Genomic DNA, 17,071 nt, shown 5'->3' with positions numbered 1-17,071 from the left:
TCTTCACATTAATTTCCAGCTAGGCAGAGGCTTGGTGGTTGCAGGAGCAGCTGGGGGAGTGTAGGACACACGCACAGCACAGCAACGCCCTGGAGCTAGAGTGGGCACAGCAACATGCTTTAAAAGAAACACCCATATCTGGCCTCCAGGGAAGTGTGGGGACCAAAGCTATTGCTGGGGTTGAGGCCTCATGAAAAGTACTTCTTTCTCTGAAGGCATGTCCATAAGGACTTGAAATGCCAAAGCCCATGGCAAAGCTAAAGTCTCAGAAAGGATCTGTCTAAAGGCACAAGGACTGTGACTCCAGAAGTGTTACAGGAACATTGAAAGGGGAGGATGGAGATCCTTTTCTCTGTCTTGGTTTTGAGCACCTGCAGTGCTGCTTTGTTAAGGGGCCAGGAAAGGGAGGTATGTGCAGCTCAGCCTCTGGGAGATACTGATATTGAGCAGTTGGTGTAGCTGGTACCATGTGCCTGAACTCACAGCCTGGATAACCCAGACCTGGAGCCCTGCAGAGAGCCACGCTCCAGCAGATGCCTCAGCTCCACATGGTTTCCAAAGAGCACCAAGGGAGGGGACATCCAGCAGTGTCCCACCACTTGTACCTGAAATGGGTCATTTCCCTCCGAATCCCTGCAGGGCATTGGCCTCTGTCACAGGTTTTACCTTTGCAGTCATGAGTTCTCCAGCTCTGTTAAAAATATAAGAGAATATTTGATCCCCTGAAGGGAAAATTTTCCCAATTCACCATATGAAATAACCTGTAAAGCAGAATTGCCTTTGATTTCCCATTTCCTTTTATTTTTCCATTGATCTCATCATATTCTCTCAATGTCTCAGTTTATGGAGCAAAGCAAGTGGACAGCTAATCTGTTTTCCCTCTGCCCTTCTTAATGTCTTCTTGATTGAAATTCACATTAACTCTTAGGTACCTTAATCTCACTGAGCATCCATAAAGCTGTGTCCACCTCTTTAAAATTCAGCTGCTCTGAAACTTCTCCTTCAAGCCACCAAGATGGAGGAAGCTCAGGAATGAGACAGGTAGTTGCATGACCCCTATCCTGTATCAAAAGAAGTGAAGGCTGATGAATTTCAAGTTTTCCTGGGGAAAGAGTGATGCTCCTCACAGAGGGTGAAGAGGAGGACAGAAGGACACTGCCCAAGAGCCTCTGGGCTTCTCCATCCAAGGATGAGCTGCTAACATGAAGCCAACACCAACTGCAAAGGGGACAGCCTCAGCCACTAACCCTTTTCTGCAGCATTAGGGCTCCAGAGCACCACTTCTGCTTCCAAATCACTTTAGCAACAACTGCCTGCCTTTTCAGAACAGCCAACTGCCAGAGGAGGCTGCCAAAGGCCTTTGGAAAGAATCACAAGCTGGACATATTTTTGTCCCTGAGAGTAAGAGTGGCAGAGCCCTGAATTTGGGGGGGACACATAAGGCAGCTCTCAGAAAGCAGAGGCTGCACCATCAGTTTGCCAGTCCCTGTCCCAATCCTGCTGACAAAGTGCAGCCCCACAACATCCTTGTGCTCAGCATTTATAGAATTTATCAGCCCTGCTGTTCTCTACCTTATTTCTCATTTAATTTCAGCAACAAGAAGCAGAGCTTCTCTACATTTTTTCCCCAAGGGTGAAGGAGTGGAAAAGTCACAGCTGAGCATGTAAACAGGTGGAAAACCTGCAAAAAGTGGGCAAATCCACCCCCAAAAATAACTCTCCACCAAGTCAACAATATCTGTGACTCTTGCTGCCACAGTTCTCCATCCTGGTAAGAGCTCACCTGGGAGATTAGAAACTTATTCAGGTGCTGATCTCATTTGGTCTTATTTTCATAACAACAAAAAAAAACAACCCAAAAAACCCCCACTTTGTGGTTCTCTTTTCAGATTCTCCAGGCTTTTGAACGTGGATAGGTTGGCAGCAGAGCCACTTCTTTTCAGAGAAGTGGCATTAATAGCACAGAGAGAGGCTGCCTGTAGTTTATTACATACAGTAACACCCTTTTCTATCCCCAAAGCCTTTCATCTGAAAAGCTGGCACCCACAGGTTGCCCAAGACTACTCACAAAAAGAGATGTGATGAGCAAATCAGAGCAGCATAATTAGTTTCCAATTCTAAGGCAATAAAAAAGGTTTTCCACCCAACTGCCCTGAATGTCTGGGGAGCAACACAGCATCCTCACCCAAGCACATTTTAATCTCTAAGGATTAAAAAATAATCAAGAAAGGGAGAGCACAATGACAAGGACAGGGCTAGTGCCATCCCCATCCCTACCCCAAGCAGCTCTCATCCCACCCAACAGCATGGAGACTTCTCAGGGCTTTGGCTGGAACTACCAGAAACATGAATCAGACCAAACAAATTCCCTTTCTTTCCTTCACATTATTCCCTCTACAGCAAGCATTGGGGTGGAGAGCAAAAAAAGCCATCCAGCTCATTGTGTGATAAAGGACAAAATAAATACCTACAGCCATTCAGATCTTGGATGCCTATTAAGAAAACTGTATAAAGTGCACATGAAAACCAATGGTAGGTTGTAGCACGCAAGGAAATGAGTCAGGAGGAAATTAAGCATAACCTACTACTTTGCCAACATAAAAAGCCACAGGCAGGATTAATCCTTTTGTGCACATCTAAAGGTGATTCTCAGATCACCTACACAAAGAGTCAGCTCTCCCTCTTGCCATGTTATTGCAGCTCTTTTTAATGATTCATGACTAAGAGCTTCAAAGAGCTCCAAGCCGTGACAACAGTCCCAGATCCAACCTATTCATTCTCATCTCAGCACAAAAAAAATCCTTCTTGGTGAATAATTTAGGTCTATGAAGAAAGCTGCCTTGAAACTATTCCCAAGAGAAGGAACAGCCTCTAGAATTTAATCTCATCATGGAAATAAAAATAAAAAGAAAATATCAAAAGAAAGCAGTGACTGCAACAACAATGCAAGCCTTATTTTTGCAGAACCCATCCATTGTGAAACACCACAGAGGGGAACACAGCTGGTTTCCCTGAAATACGTTTCATGTTTCCAGAGACCAAAGATGAATCTGAAGCTTTGACTTTCAACTTATGATAGACAAACACATGCAAGGATGACACAACTACTGTTCAGGGGCTCTTGAGGAAAGAAAAAGGTCATTTAAAGCTAAAGGTGAAAACACAGACCTGACCACAGTCTGTGACACATCTTCTGCTGGCCAAGGACAGAATGAGGGGAGCAGGCTTGCAACACCCTCCCAAAATCTGAGGCAATTCTCCCCTCACTTCAGGCTCGGGACTGAATTTTTGCTGTGTTGCAAGGGCTGAGGGCCCCATGTGCTGCAGGAAGCTCACACCATTTCTGCCATATAACATGTGGTGCTGAATACAAAGCAGTTAGAGTGCCAAGAAATCAAAAATGCTGAATTGTGGCATCCAGGGAAAAATAGCTACACACAACATCCACTGCATCTGTGCACCTCCACCTGAACACTGAATTTTCTAGTGAGCATCTAAGTCTAATTCTACTCCCAAATTCCGGACCTGATACGCAGAGATTACGTCACATCGCTTCAAATATTTAATCTTCTCAACAGGCTGACTGGGATATTCTTATACATTAAACTCAGATGAGCCATTCCAAATCACTCTGCCTCAACAGCAAAAAGTAGCTTTGGTTTCATGGCCGCTTTACAAAGATTGTTTACCATGTCTGGCATCTTCATCTTTCTTGTATGAAACACTAGCATATTCTGAAGGACAGTTAATCCAAATCGTAGCTCACCTCGCGTTCAAAAAAACCCAGCCTAACTGAAACCAGCAATACTGAAAGGTTTCTAAAAATGGTACTAATTGTAATAGTATATCTTCTGGTCCCTGGGATAGAAAGAAATATTTCAGGGGCCCTCTCTGTGTGGTAGATCAGGATGGTGTGTGCACCTTCAGCAGGAGAAAGAGCCTCACCCTAAGGTGTAGCAGATCCCACACAAATCTTGTTTCAGCACAAAGGCAAAAATGCCCTTGTCCTGGCAGACCCCAGGGCTCATCTGGAGCCCTCCCATTTTTACACTATTTATTGCAGGGTGAGCTGTTCTGTTCCAATAGCTCCTGATTCAAAAGGCCTCCAGAATCACAGCATTCATTTGGGATTTGTCTCCATGTTTTAGAGCACTCATGTTTTGTTCCAGCTCAGTTCAGCATGAAACATTTCTACTTCCAGGTGGTCAAAATTTGTGAAGATTTTGTTTTGAATTATAATCTCATCGCTAAAACTCTTCCTTTTTATTTTAGGAAGAGACAACCACTCATCCCTGCCCTTCATGCTGCAAGCCACCTTCCTGGGGATGGCAGAACACTGTAGGTGCCCCCAGGTCTTACCCTCAGAGGCTTCAGCCTTGGTTTGCCAGGGAGCCTTCTGCAGGAGCAAAGACCTGAAAAGAATCATTAATGAGATGGAATGACAGACCTTTCAGCAGGGACAATGCCCCTCTAATTAGCTGGACAAAGTGGGTGATACACTGTGTGCACAGGTCTGGTTGTGCTCCTTGGGGACAGCACACCTCGCTGAGCACCTCCCACCTGCAGAGGGACAACAGCTACACCCAGATGACCATGCCCAGTCTGAAACATTCCTTTTGCTGGGGGCAAAACCCAAGCCCTGATTCATTACCCTGCAATTGGGTGGCTTTGCGAGGGCTGAAATGGATGCTGCAACCAGCCCCCCCCAGCCATGCAGAACACCAGCTGCTTGCCCAAACACGTTGGCTGGAGCTTAGCAGACCTGCTGGAGATACTACAGGCACACGAAGTACCCGTGCATGCTGAGCAGCTCTACATACACTTGCAGAGAGAAAATATATCTGCATTACCAGGGTTTCTTTGGGAGCAGATTGAGCTGAATTCAATGTATGTTCCCTCTCCCTCAAATCCTTCACTAAAACTTCTTCCTCTTCTGCAATTGACATTTTGAGACAGTGCAGGTGTCAGAGACAGCTGTATATGGCCACCAAAATCTGTCATACCAGGCAAGGGACACCTTTGAGCTCTCAGAAATAATTACTATCAAAGCCAGTGCTTGGCATAAAGACACTGAACTGCTCAGACACACAGTGAGCAGTTACCATATTTACACACACCTCAAATACATCAATTTCTAAGTGTAAATTTGAACTAAAGCAGCTCTTTGCTTATTCAATAGCTCATAAACTTGGCTTTTTCAACACGAGCAAGAGGCATACAAGAAGAAGATTCACTTTTGGAAAGCTCAAGAATTTCCTTCAATTTTTCTCCAGCCTGTACATGAGTTTTCCAGCATGGGGAAAGTTCAAATTGCTGTCAGCTAAAGCTGCACCCAAATTTTTATTAGCCTAGGGGGAGGGCAAATGGTTTTCTCTCCCCACAGTTTTCCCCAAGACTGTTCCTGTGCACAGCAAAGAGGAGGCTGCACGGAGGGAATTACCCTGAGCTGCAGCAGGGCAGGATTACATCCCCGGATGGGATGTGGGTCAGATAAAGCCAACCCTGCCTGGTACTCAGTGAGCATCCTCACCACCCAGCTGATAGTGGCTCTGAAACAAGCCTTTTGTACTCTCCTGCAGTTCTCGTCCTCCTCGTACAAGAAATTAGGTAATAATTCATTTCAAAGGTTTGCACCAAGATCTGCCACCCACCAGGTGCACGTTTCTGCCACCAGGCTGTGGAACAAACCTCTCTCCTTAGTTCTGTTGGCACTTCAGCACACACTCCCCAAAACACCCGCAGCAGGATGCAGCGGGAGCCTCAGGAGCTGGTTTAGAGCCGTGAAGCGTAAGTGCCCAAAGTACAAAAACTACCTTACTGCTCCCCCACACCCACTGCACACACCTGCCCGGGAAGGTGCCTTGCACCCCAAAAAGCTCCCTGCCACGTCGGCCGACCCCCGCTCAGCCTTGTCCCCGACGTGCCGCCCACCCCAGGCAGGGCAGGGGATGCGGGCTGTTCCCGGCGTGTCAGCACGTCTCCCATGAAAGGCAGGGCCAGGAACAAGGCAGCTGCCTGGATGCAACGTGCGAGCTGTGCGTGGCGGGGCTGTGCTCCCGCCTGCCCGCAGCCCGGCCGGGAACACGGCGGGGACGGCGCTGCCATCGGGAGCCGGCAGGGCCGGCTGGGAAACTTCCAACGCGAGCGGGGCTGGGAGTGCCTGGCGTGTCCTTCCCAGGCGCTGCCTGGGCTGGCTCGGGAATAGTAACGTGGATGGGTGTGCGGGCAGGGAAGGTGGGCAGAGGGGTTGAGATGAACCAGGAGCTGGCGGACGCGTTTATCTGCCGTGTGTTCCGAATACGTTCCCTTGAAAGAGATTAGAGACCCGGCTCTGATCTTCACCCAGTTCAGTTACACAGGCACAAATCCGGACTCTGGAATTTAAAGATGCTATTTTAGCGGTTGCTGAAATCAGGAACAGACTCCCCAGAGGAGCAGGAACATGTATTTACATCCACGAAGCTCCTGCGTGTCACTGCCTCGTTCTTTATGGAGCAGAACACTGTTGCAGTGGTCATTAAAGCAACCTTAAATTGATCTTATTTCCTGAAATATTCCACATGCTAAACCCGCCTAATAATGCTCCTAGGAACACGTTTCCCCATTTAATTCACTAAGCTTTCCTTTAGATTTGAAAGCTTGTTCAAGCTAGAATATTTAAGTCAAAAGGTGACAGCCCTTCCCAGGTGTGACTTCTTCAAATCTTATTTCCAAGGTGCACGGGAATTTCTGCGGAGCCTGGGCTTCCCAGTAGCGGGCTGTTTGGGGTTTTTTCCACCTCGCAGCTCTATTCACAAAATTACACCTCCCCAGCAAAACCTCCTTCTGGTGAGAAACGTCCCGGCGGGGCAGGAGCCGCCGCCCCATCCCCTGCGCTCCCACCCCCGGGATGCTGGGAGGGGTACAGGGGGGACCCCCGGGGCAGGAGCGGTGGCGGTCCCCTCCCTCCCCGCAGGGGCTGAGGTTGCGCAGGGAGCCGCGGAGTTGCTCTGCATATTAATGAGCCGGCAGCGAGGGCAGCGGGAGCTGTTTTAAAAGAGGACAAGGGGAGGCAAGCGGCAGAGCGCAGGCAGGAGCAGGCAGCGCCAGGGCAGCTGGGAGCTGCTGTCCTCTCCCCGGCGACATCTAGCACCGGGGACGGGGTGCGAGGAGCTGGGGGACCGACCCCACAGACATTTAAACACTTTAAAACCCCCGGCGCCTCTTCAGGTACCTGCTGTCTCACCATGAAGCTCCTGACAGCAGCCTTGCTCCTGCTCCTCATTGCGATGTGCTTGGCCAGCGTGGAAGGTAAGTGGTTTATTCTTATTCCCACGTAAACCTCTTTGATTTTCCAGTCTTTATTTGGCTCTTGATAGCCCCGAGTTGGATTTAGCTGTCCCCAGCACTTTGGGTAAAGTGATGTATCTGTGGGTAAGGGAGCTGGGAGGATTTTTTTAAAAGATGGGAGTGGAGGTAAAATAGATGCCACGAAGTTGAGCCTTCATTGCAAGCCCCAGCTCAGGGTGTGGGAGGTCATGCCGTGGTCTCTGTTATTCAGGGATAGAGCTTTTCTATTTCCTTCAAAAATGAGGGTGGTTTCCAGAGGGAAAATAAGCAGAGCTGGATGTGGCAGCACAAACTCCAGTGAGTGTGCCAGCGTGTGTTCTCTACTGTGCACAGAAATGATGGTTCAAAACCCCTCAGCTTTTGTCTGGCTGCAAATGCACCACAGCATCCGTGAGAGGAGAAGTGACTAGAAGTCCTAGAAAGTCCAAGAGAGCTGTAAGTGAACAAGAAAGCAGCCGAGATGTGGCTTTGCTTCCTCAGCTTAAAGCGAGTTCTGACTCTTTCATTTCCTTTAGTTAAATACAATTTCATTTAATCGCAGCAGGTGCACTTTAAAATCTCTCATATTTACAAAGCCTCAGACCATCTATAGTGCTCTAAAACATATTGCCCAGAGAGTCACTATCTTTTCCTGGGATACAGCAAAGAAAATATTCTCTTTTTTTAATTAAAAAAAAAAGCTCAGCAGCATTACAAAACTCAGTTTACAAAACTCAGTTTTTCCCACCAGGGCTCGAACGAGCAAAGTGAAGTTTGTGTGTGCACACAGGCTGGCGGGGAAGGGGTGCTTGGTATGCAGGAGGCTTTGCAGGCACATGAGAAAATGCTCTCTCTTGTAGGAGTAAAATGCAAGTGTTCAAGAAAAGGTCCTAAAATAAGATTCTCTAACGTGCGGAAGCTGGAAATAAAGCCGAGGTACCCGTTCTGCGTGGAAGAGATGATTATGTAAGTTTTCCTTCATTTCTTGCTTTCTGTTTCCCTGTCAGCTGAATTGTTTTACCTTATACTGCAAGTTCCTTCTTTGTTCTTTGTTTTTCTCATGCCCTGGCATGCTAATTTGTGGGAACAGGCATTTGCAAGATCAGATGCAATAAGAAGGGCAATTCTGACAGAAAAAAAACCAGGCAATTATTTTTCAACATAATTGTTTTGCTCAAAGAAATATTTACAGAACAAATAGAGATAAAAGATTAATTATTAATTCAAGTGAAGATAGGAACAGATCCCACTCCGAGATGCCTGGTGTAAAATCCACAACTATTTCCTCAAGTTATTTGGGGTGTGCAGAATAAGAACACGAGCAGAGTTCGGTCCAGGGTGGTTTCTCCAAGAAAGATTCATCCCAACCAGCATCAGATTTTTGCCTGCATTGCCCCCGAGCCACCCCCTTGCATTCAGTGGGTTTACCTAGCACAGAAGAGAACACTTTCATCCCCATCTCACTGCAAGCCATGAAATCTCCCAGTAATGAAATACCTCCTTGAACCCAGGCAGGGATGGGGATTTTGGACATTGCTGATGACTGGCTCAAAAGGAAGAGGGTTTGGGCTTTTTTTAGATTTTTAAATATGGGCAGTTTTTTGGGGGGGGATCTGTCCTGTTTTGGATATCTTAAGATCCCCCCCAAAAAATACCATCCAACCAGCACACAGGGCTGGATAAGTACCAGAAAGGCAGATGAGCCAGGAAGACTGCACAGAGCCCCTCAGCCACCTAAGAGGGGACAAATGGTCCCAGGAGCAGCTGCACCCCCAGAACACCACGGACTGATTTACTCCAGCATTTGTGCTCCCTCACTGAACATTTGCCATGCACTTAATCTTAGAAAGGTGCTTTCACAGCAGGATCTCATGGAGTCCTGTCCTGCTGCATACCAGCCCTGGTGCTCTGTAATGCCCACGGGGCCAAATCCTGCTCATCAGACTGGCACAAAAGAGGAGATACCACAGGAACCTGATCCTGCCCGCACAGAAATTGCCAGACACTGTGGAGGAGGAACGAAGAGTCCAGCTTCCTTAGGCTTCCTCCAGATTTACACCAGCATCATGGCAAGCAATGAAATCAGACCCATCTCTTTGAATCCCAAATCAGCTGATGGTGACCTGAACAGAAAAACCCCTGCAGAGCATCGCCGCCTAAATCAGTTCCTTGCAGCTTCACTTTGTTTACTTTGACCTTTCAACAGCAAAAGGATGGTGCAGAGGAGCACTAACTCTTCACATCCTACTCCAGGCATTAGCCTGAGAGCAGCTGGTGGCCGGGAGGGGCATAAAATAAATCTCATTAATGCCACATTCCGCTTTCAATCAGAAAGTCAGGAAAGCTGGAAGGCAGTGCAGGAGCAGGTTGCTTTCCCAGCTGGATAGCTATGCTGAGTGATGCTTTCCAAGCCCAGAGGGTTGCCCTGGGTTTGCAGCAGCTGCAGGAACAGAGCTGTCCCATCACTGCCCACGGGGCAGGCAGGACTCACCCGCTGCCCTTACTGCCTTTCCAGCTACCCTAAGGCAGTCTGAAGTCAGCACTGAAAGCAAACTGAAATTAATATTCCAAGAACCAATAGATCTGGGAGTCTCTGGACGAGGCACAGAAGAGCTAAATTCCTGCAACTGAGCTTTTGTTGCTGCGGTGATCATCTAAAATGAGTTGTTGAAGCTGGTTTCCATCCTGCCCTTCTCAAAAGGTGTTTAGTATGGGAGAAGCATGATATGAATTATATTTGGCAGAGGAAAAAGTAGTTATGAGGGTGCTGTTTAGGAAGGAATTTGTCTTTGGCCATAACCCACCCTGCAGAGCTGTGATGCAGGGTAGGAGGCAGCTAAATGGAGTCCTCAGTCTAGTCAAAACCTGTCAAGGTTCACAGAACATCTAGCAGCAGTTGTGTGTGTAGCTGTATCCTAGAATGAGGAAAAATAGCATAAAACAAGAAGGAGGTTTAACTCTTCCTTCCTAAAAGAATCCAGCCCACCAAATGGGGGAACATGTTAAGGTGAGAGCAGCCCATGGAAAATGGGCACCCCTGGGAGCCTCTCTCAAGGGCCAGCCAAGGAGGATGGCAGTCCCTGCACAGGCTCAGGGCCAAGGGACCAGAGCCAGGACCCTGCTGACCCTGGGGACAGGGTGTTTGCAGGCAGAGGTACAGCCCCACCATCCCTGCAGATGAGGCAAGCAGAGGCACGAGGTGCTGGGGTGTCAGAGTCTGACCCAAGTGTGCTGATCCCAGCCCTGGAGGCACGGATGTACTTGGATGACTTTAGCATGGGGACCCTCAGACACCCCAGATGAAGGCTGCAGCCCCCAAGCCCTGGGCAGCTAAGGGCTGTGCATGCCCTGGAGTGACCTCATGTCCCAAACCCCACTGGAGGTGTAAGTTCTGGTGCTTCTCTTCCTTCTCCAACCCAGTTCTTGCAGCCCATCCAGACAACTCCTTGCTCAAGATATTGACTCTCTCAGTGGCTCTTGTTAGGCACATGCCCTTACATCTGTTGGACCAGCATCCCCAAGAGCAGGGCCAGGTCAGCTCAGGGTGCCCAAAACTGCTGCCACCCAACCCTGTGCCCACAGCACCAGGGACTGCACAGGAACCACTGGGGACCATGGGGCTGCCTTGGGAACACCTCCTCTGCTGTCCGACCTCCAGCATCAAAGCAGAAAACCTACGTGTGATGTCAAAGCAACACATCTCAGCCTGAGAAAAGCTCTGGTTGTTCACCTGAGAAGCAAACCATGCATCTCCTCATCCTCAGATTGCAGCCTCTGGGAAATCCACAACAGTCCTCCTTCACTCCTGTTGCAAATTTAAAACCTGCTGCTTTTCAGAGGTGCTCCTGTGATTCAACTTGTCCATCACTTTCTGGAAATACCTTCTCTGACCCATCAGAGAAGAAACCCAAGCCTAGGTCTGGCATCAACCAGCACAGATGGCACCACCGAGAAGGTGGCTGCTGGATGGACAAACTTCATTATGACCTTGAGTGCCCTAACATTTGCACATCTTGGTTTAGTTCCACTCTCAAAGCTGTAGGAAAACTCCCCATCTCAGATACATGCTGATACCCAGAGAGGTTGGCCAAGGGCACTCTTGGAGCAGAGACAGTCCATGAATTTTAACAATGACCCTTCCCATGCCAAGCTCTGCAGCTGGAGACTCTTGGTGGCCTCCCACTGCTTCCCAGAAAACAACCTGGAAAATCACACCTAATCTTTTGGTGACTTAGCTCACACCTGATGGAAGGGGAGCGGAAAAGAATGTTAATTGAGTGGAAAGAGCTATTGGAGCACCTTGGATAACACTGAAATAAGAAATGTGACAAGACCCTCAGCAAGCTCCTGCAGGCAACTTCACTTCCAGTGAGGCACATCCCCTCTGCACTGGGTGGGTGAGCTGAGAAAGTTTGCAAGGGACTTTTGCTTGTGTTAGAAGATAAACAGCTCCTTTCTGAACCAATTCACAAAATAAGTCCACCAGTATTGCACGGATATTTCTGGGTTTATGCCATTATTTTATTCCTGTCTCTAGCAGTGTTCAAATTATTCCATTATAATATTTTAGTTAAGGCCAAAAACTGTCTTTCCCTGTTATGGATGGTGTTTCCAGAAAGTCAGTAATTCCAATTAAAAATGTTGTTTGTGTTGTTCTGGCTTTTTAAAAAAATCACAAAATTAAGAAAAAATTGTGAAAGCAGTCTTGACATTTCTGGAAAGGCATCCTCTTGGGAAGCAGCTCGGGGTCTCCTGTGTCACCTGGGTTGTGGCAGACCAACCAGCAAGGGCTTCACTAAGCTCCATAGGAAGAAACCTAAAATGATGGGAAGACTTTTGCCATGTGTTTCCTCCCAGCACAGCTTGTCCTGGCAACAAAAGGACACGAAACCACCGCTGCTGGCAAGGAGAGAGGGATCAGTCTATGATCAGAGAAGGCTGAAGCCCCCAGGACTGCCTGCCTGGGGCTCAGAGCTGGCCTGTTGGGCACACAGACACCCTGCCATGTGCAAGTATTTAAAATACTGTGGGCTGAAAACAGGAAAAAATACTTAATGAACCAGGTCTGATCTTTTCTCTTGGATGCCACAGTGTTGAGTGTAAAGGAACCATTTCCTCATGCAAAGACCTTGTGGTTGCCTGAATGAACCCTAATTAAATCAGCTATTAAGCTCAAAATAAGATCTCCAACAGACAGGAAGAGCAAACCCAATGATTAAAACCAGCAGGTAGGTCTTCATCTGGTCCAGCCTAGGATAACAGTGGGCAACACTGCGCTGATGGGTAACAGCTGAAGATCTGCTCTGATATCACAACAAACTCAAAGATCCACCCTAAAACACTAGAAATTCTTCCGCTGCCCACCTGGGTGAGACCTCCCTGATGGATCTGGGCATTTGCCTGGAGTGGGAGCAGGGGAGGGGGTTTCCCCCACCCCCATCACCGTTTTCTCTTGCCTTGCAGCGTGACCCTGTGGACACGGGTGCGAGGGGAGCAGCAGCACTGCTTGAACCCCAAACGCCAGAACACAGTGAGGCTGCTCAAGTGGTACAGAGTATGGAAAGAGAAAGGCAGGTGAGTAGGAACTGGCTGGAATGGGGGGAGGGGAAAACCTTGGTGGCAAGTTGGGCAATCAGCAGCATTCAGAGAGAGCCCAGGAAAATGCACACACTGCAAAGGCTCCATTCAGAATGAAGGATTAATTTATAACCATATTTTTGGTAATTAAATACATGTTCTTGATGTTACTTCTTTCCTGCCACATGCAGTTCTCACTTATATTTTAGGATTAGGCTGTTCTGACTATAAATAGTAGTTATTTTCTGTTAAACTGTTCATCAGCTGATGTTCTCAGTTATTTACACACACTTGCCTCCCTTCAATGGGTAAAGAGTCAAGATGAAAAGCTAAATTACTTCCTCACAGTCACAAGGAAAGCAGTCAGCAGAGCTGGGAAGAGGGTGCCCTGTCACCCTTGAATCACACCACCACAGAAATCTTCGATTCCTGGTGACACAGACCTTTGCCAGTTTTAACTACTGCATCATTCCCAGAAAAACAGTAACTGGCTGGTCAGATGCTCTGCCACCTTCTCCTTTGCAAAGAGGTTTGGGGTGGGTTTTTCTGCAAGCCAGTCATAGGTTGGAGAAAGTGAGAAACATGAACTCCTGATAGCTAATGGATGCATCTGTAACTAAGGAGAACTGCACAGCTCCTACTGCCTCTCCAGCCATGGCCAAGAAACACCCTCCACATGCGGTGGAGTTCCGCCAACCCCTGATCCTCCTCAACTGATGGGGAATTTGCTCCTCAAAGTGGAGCTCGAATGGGGGCAGCAAGCTCCATCTCTCAGCAGGTCCAGGGGCACACCCCCCGAGCACACCCCCCATGGCAGGGGCAATGTCCCCCAGCCAGCTCCTCACCTCCCTGCCAGCTCCTGGCTGCTGCTTCACAAACAGAGCCCATGGGAAGCCCCAGCTATTGCATAACCACGGATTTACACTCTCTTCCCCTCTTTTTCCTTTATTTTTTTTAATAAGGCCATCATTAAGATGACAAAGGATTCTCAGCTCCAGGCTTTTGTGTCCAGGAAACAAATGTGCAGGGTTCCCCTGAGAAATGGATGCCCCAAGCAGGGAACATGGTCCCTGTGCTTCAGACAAGCTCCTGCCTGCACTGCTCATGGTTTCATCTGTGGCCCAAAAATAAGGGTCAGCTCAAGGCTTCCCCCATAATCCAGCCAGTAGCTAGGGACCATACCTGCAGCCAGGCAAAGGGTTATGAGTCCAGCATCCCCAGGGCTCTGACTACCAGCCTGGGACACGTGGGAAGGATATAGAGCACCCCTGGGGGTTTTCCAGCCTTGCCCAGCACTGGCATGGGCCCACCCAGCAGGTCCCTGACACAGCTAATAGGACAAGCAGGGCAGCAGAGCATCAAGTGACTATTCCAGCCATAAAAAGCCTTATTTAGAATCATAGAGTCATTAAGGTTGGAAAGGACCTCAAAGATCATCAAGTTCCACCCCTCCTGCCATGAGCAGGGAACCCTACCACTAGATCAGGTTGCACAAAACCTCATCCAACTTTACACCAAATCCTCACCACAATTTGCCAGTGCCTTCAGCACCAGCTGTACCAGACCCACTGCACTGCTCCCCAGGAAAAGTCAGGGAATTTAAAGTCAACTACAGCACATACGTGAACTTCCCCCAGAACAGCATTGCCCCTGGCTTTCCCATGCCATGGCAAACCACTTTCACCAAAAGAGCCTGCACAACTAGGAGTGTTCAGCAAACAAGTCTGCCAAGTGGTCTCCTCAGGGTGTAAATTAGAAGAATAACATTGAGTAATATTATTCCAAAAACAGCAAATGTTGTGAATCTAGCATCTACGTGCAGCTCACAACGTGCTTCAACATTTGTATAGGACACAGGGATTTCCCAGTGATTCAAGTGTACAAGCAGAGGTGGATTTCTTCATCTTATGCATCCTGATAATCATGGCAGAGCATGTAACTCACCACATGACTACAAGAAGCAGAGGGGTCAAAGTCCAGCCCCCCTCCCAGATGCTTTATGGATAACAATCCAGTGACTGCTGAAGTCAAGAACTTCCTTCCCAATTTACTTAAGCAGAGGCTAAAAAACTGGTTTCTGTTTTGATTTGATTTTGCTGTTTGTAAGAGGGCTTTTTTTTTTTTCATTATTATTTTATTATTCTTTTATTTGGAATAGAGTTGTTTCATTCCTAGTTTCAACATCTTGCTCTTGGCTTTCCTCCTGTTTAGGGTTTATGAAGAATAAAAGGAAGCAGCATGAGGAACGGAGCAGACTCCCTTGGCTGGCATAGGACTGGGCTCTGCATAAGATTATGTCTCTCACACAGACACAAAATCTATATTATTATAAAGCACTTTTTACCGAGGGTCAGTTTTTACATTTTATAGCCACGTGCAAAAGGCTTCCAGATTTCACAAGCATCTGTTGCACATCAGACTTCACACCCGTCTGCTCTGTACTGAGATTAGGGGAAAAACCTCATGCTTTTCATTTTAAAGAAGTTTTTTAGGTTTGGGGTTTTTTTATTATTTTTGATTGTTATTCATTCATACTTCACTATGATTGCAATCGAGCTTTATAAGCTCATTAGACAGATAGCCATGGTTGGGAAGGTCTTCTACAGCCCTGTCCCTCACCCCTTGGCAGTGAGAAAGCTTTGGTGCCGTGGTTGTTGCTCATGGTTGCAGCCTCCACTGTAGTTGGGCAAAGCAGGGAGCAAACACTGGTTTGCTGGGGATGATGCCACTGAAATGTGGGGGCTGTAACTGCAGAAAGGAGGTCCCTCAGCCTGTCAGATGAGCAAGAAGATCACTTGCATACCTCTTGTACTTGAGGTCTTGCTGCAAGGCGAAGCACCCCACATCTCCCATGTCACCTTCCATGCATTAGAAAGCATTTCTATTACTAAAAAATGCTTGGGTTTCTTTTCTTTTTTTCTTCTCAGTTCTTACAGAAAGTCTGTGGCTTCAGTACTGAGACATTTTAAGCTTCAAGACTATTGTGTACGATTTCCTAGATTTGTAGCAACAACAAAAAAAGCCTTTAAAAGGTACCTTTTTATGAAAAATGTGATAGGGCAAACATATAAATACCTATCTATGTTTTAGTCACAATACAACATATTCATTATTTTGAATGTAATACTTCCATGTTAAGCAGTGCATTCCTCTTTTTAAAATAACACAACTACCTTTTCATTTGTAAATACACTATAGGAAGTCTCCCTACATTATCCTCTTGTATAATGTACTGTACTGCTAAATTATCATATGCTATTTAAATGTTGGAAATATTTAGAAGGTTGCATGCAGATTTCATATTTCTAAGACAAATGAAAAAAGTAATAAAAAATATATTTAAAAAAAAGCTGTCAATTGCTCTTAAATTTCCTTAAGCCCTCAGAGAACTCCAGCCACTTCTAACTTCACTTTTTTTTGATTGGGTGAATTGGTTTCAGGAAAAAAACCAACCTGAATCAGAGGTGCTGGTTTACAAATATGGCATCTTGATGACACTGGTATTTGCAAACATTATTCCAGTCCTATTTACTTCCCTTCTTCATTTTAGGATTTGGTCTTTACCCAAATGCTGAGGAATCTTGTTACATAAAGAAGGGCAATGCCATGTGCCCGTAGCACTGGTCTAGTGTTATGTTAAATAATGCAAATCAAATACTCTGGATCCATACAAAACAAGTAGAATGCAGGGATTTAGAGAAGAGCTTGGTTCAATTAGGAAAGGTTGTACAACAAAATTCAGGCAACAAAACCTGTGAGCAAAAAGGGAGGGATTTTGCACCCAGCGAGGATCCTGCACTGCTGGAAAGGAAAGCAACAGATAGGAAGGGTAAAACCAGCAAGAATTTAAACACATGAAAACCTCCTGGTGTTCCCTGAATGTATTTATTGTGGTAATAATCTGACAGAAAGAGGCAAAGGAGAAGGAGCTGATTGATTTCATAGCATTTTCCTGTTCTGCACAAGGATGGAGCTCTGAGCTTCAGCTGCCTGTTAGTGAAAGGCTTGAGAAAGATCTTGGTTTATTTAAGAAATTAAACCCCTGGGGATATGGACCACAAGGCCCCGCTTCAGGCTAAGCATCTGACCTCAATCTCCATGCAAACCCAGACCCATGGGCCAAGTTGCCCCTCTCCTTCCTTGAGTCGCATTTCAACAAAACCAGTAGTTTCTCCTGCAGGAGCCT

At 47.0% G+C, this 17,071-nt stretch overlaps 1 protein-coding gene across 1 annotated transcript; it reads left to right on the top strand.

Annotated features, from left to right (window-relative positions):
* The first annotated feature begins 7,009 nt into the window (after positions 1 to 7,009).
* Positions 7,010 to 16,234, top strand: CXCL14 (C-X-C motif chemokine ligand 14). Its single transcript, XM_051630798.1, has 4 exons — positions 7,010 to 7,290; positions 8,169 to 8,274; positions 12,772 to 12,882; positions 15,097 to 16,234. Exons 1-4 carry the CDS (start codon positions 7,227 to 7,229, stop codon positions 15,110 to 15,112), a joined length of 297 nt encoding a protein of 98 aa, XP_051486758.1. The 5' UTR covers positions 7,010 to 7,226; the 3' UTR covers positions 15,113 to 16,234.
* The last annotated feature ends 837 nt before the right edge of the window (positions 16,235 to 17,071 follow it).

This window comes from Apus apus, chromosome 13, assembly GCF_020740795.1.
Source record: "Apus apus isolate bApuApu2 chromosome 13, bApuApu2.pri.cur, whole genome shotgun sequence".
NCBI classification, from domain to species: Eukaryota; Metazoa; Chordata; class Aves; order Apodiformes; family Apodidae; genus Apus; species Apus apus.
The sequence above is the reverse complement of the archived record's forward strand: the minus strand, read 5'-3'. Positions and strand labels throughout refer to the sequence as shown.

Bases quoted from the DNA above. Each gene is read 5' to 3' on its own strand.
- CXCL14 (XM_051630798.1), top strand. From the start codon at position 7,227: ATGAAGCTCCTGACAGCAGCCTTGCTCCTGCTCCTCATTGCGATGTGC. The intron at 7,291-8,168 runs GTAAGTGGTTTA...TCTCTCTTGTAG, and splicing joins GTGCTTGGCCAGCGTGGAAG to GAGTAAAATGCAAGTGTTCA. The intron at 8,275-12,771 runs GTAAGTTTTCCT...CTTGCCTTGCAG, and splicing joins TGCGTGGAAGAGATGATTAT to CGTGACCCTGTGGACACGGG.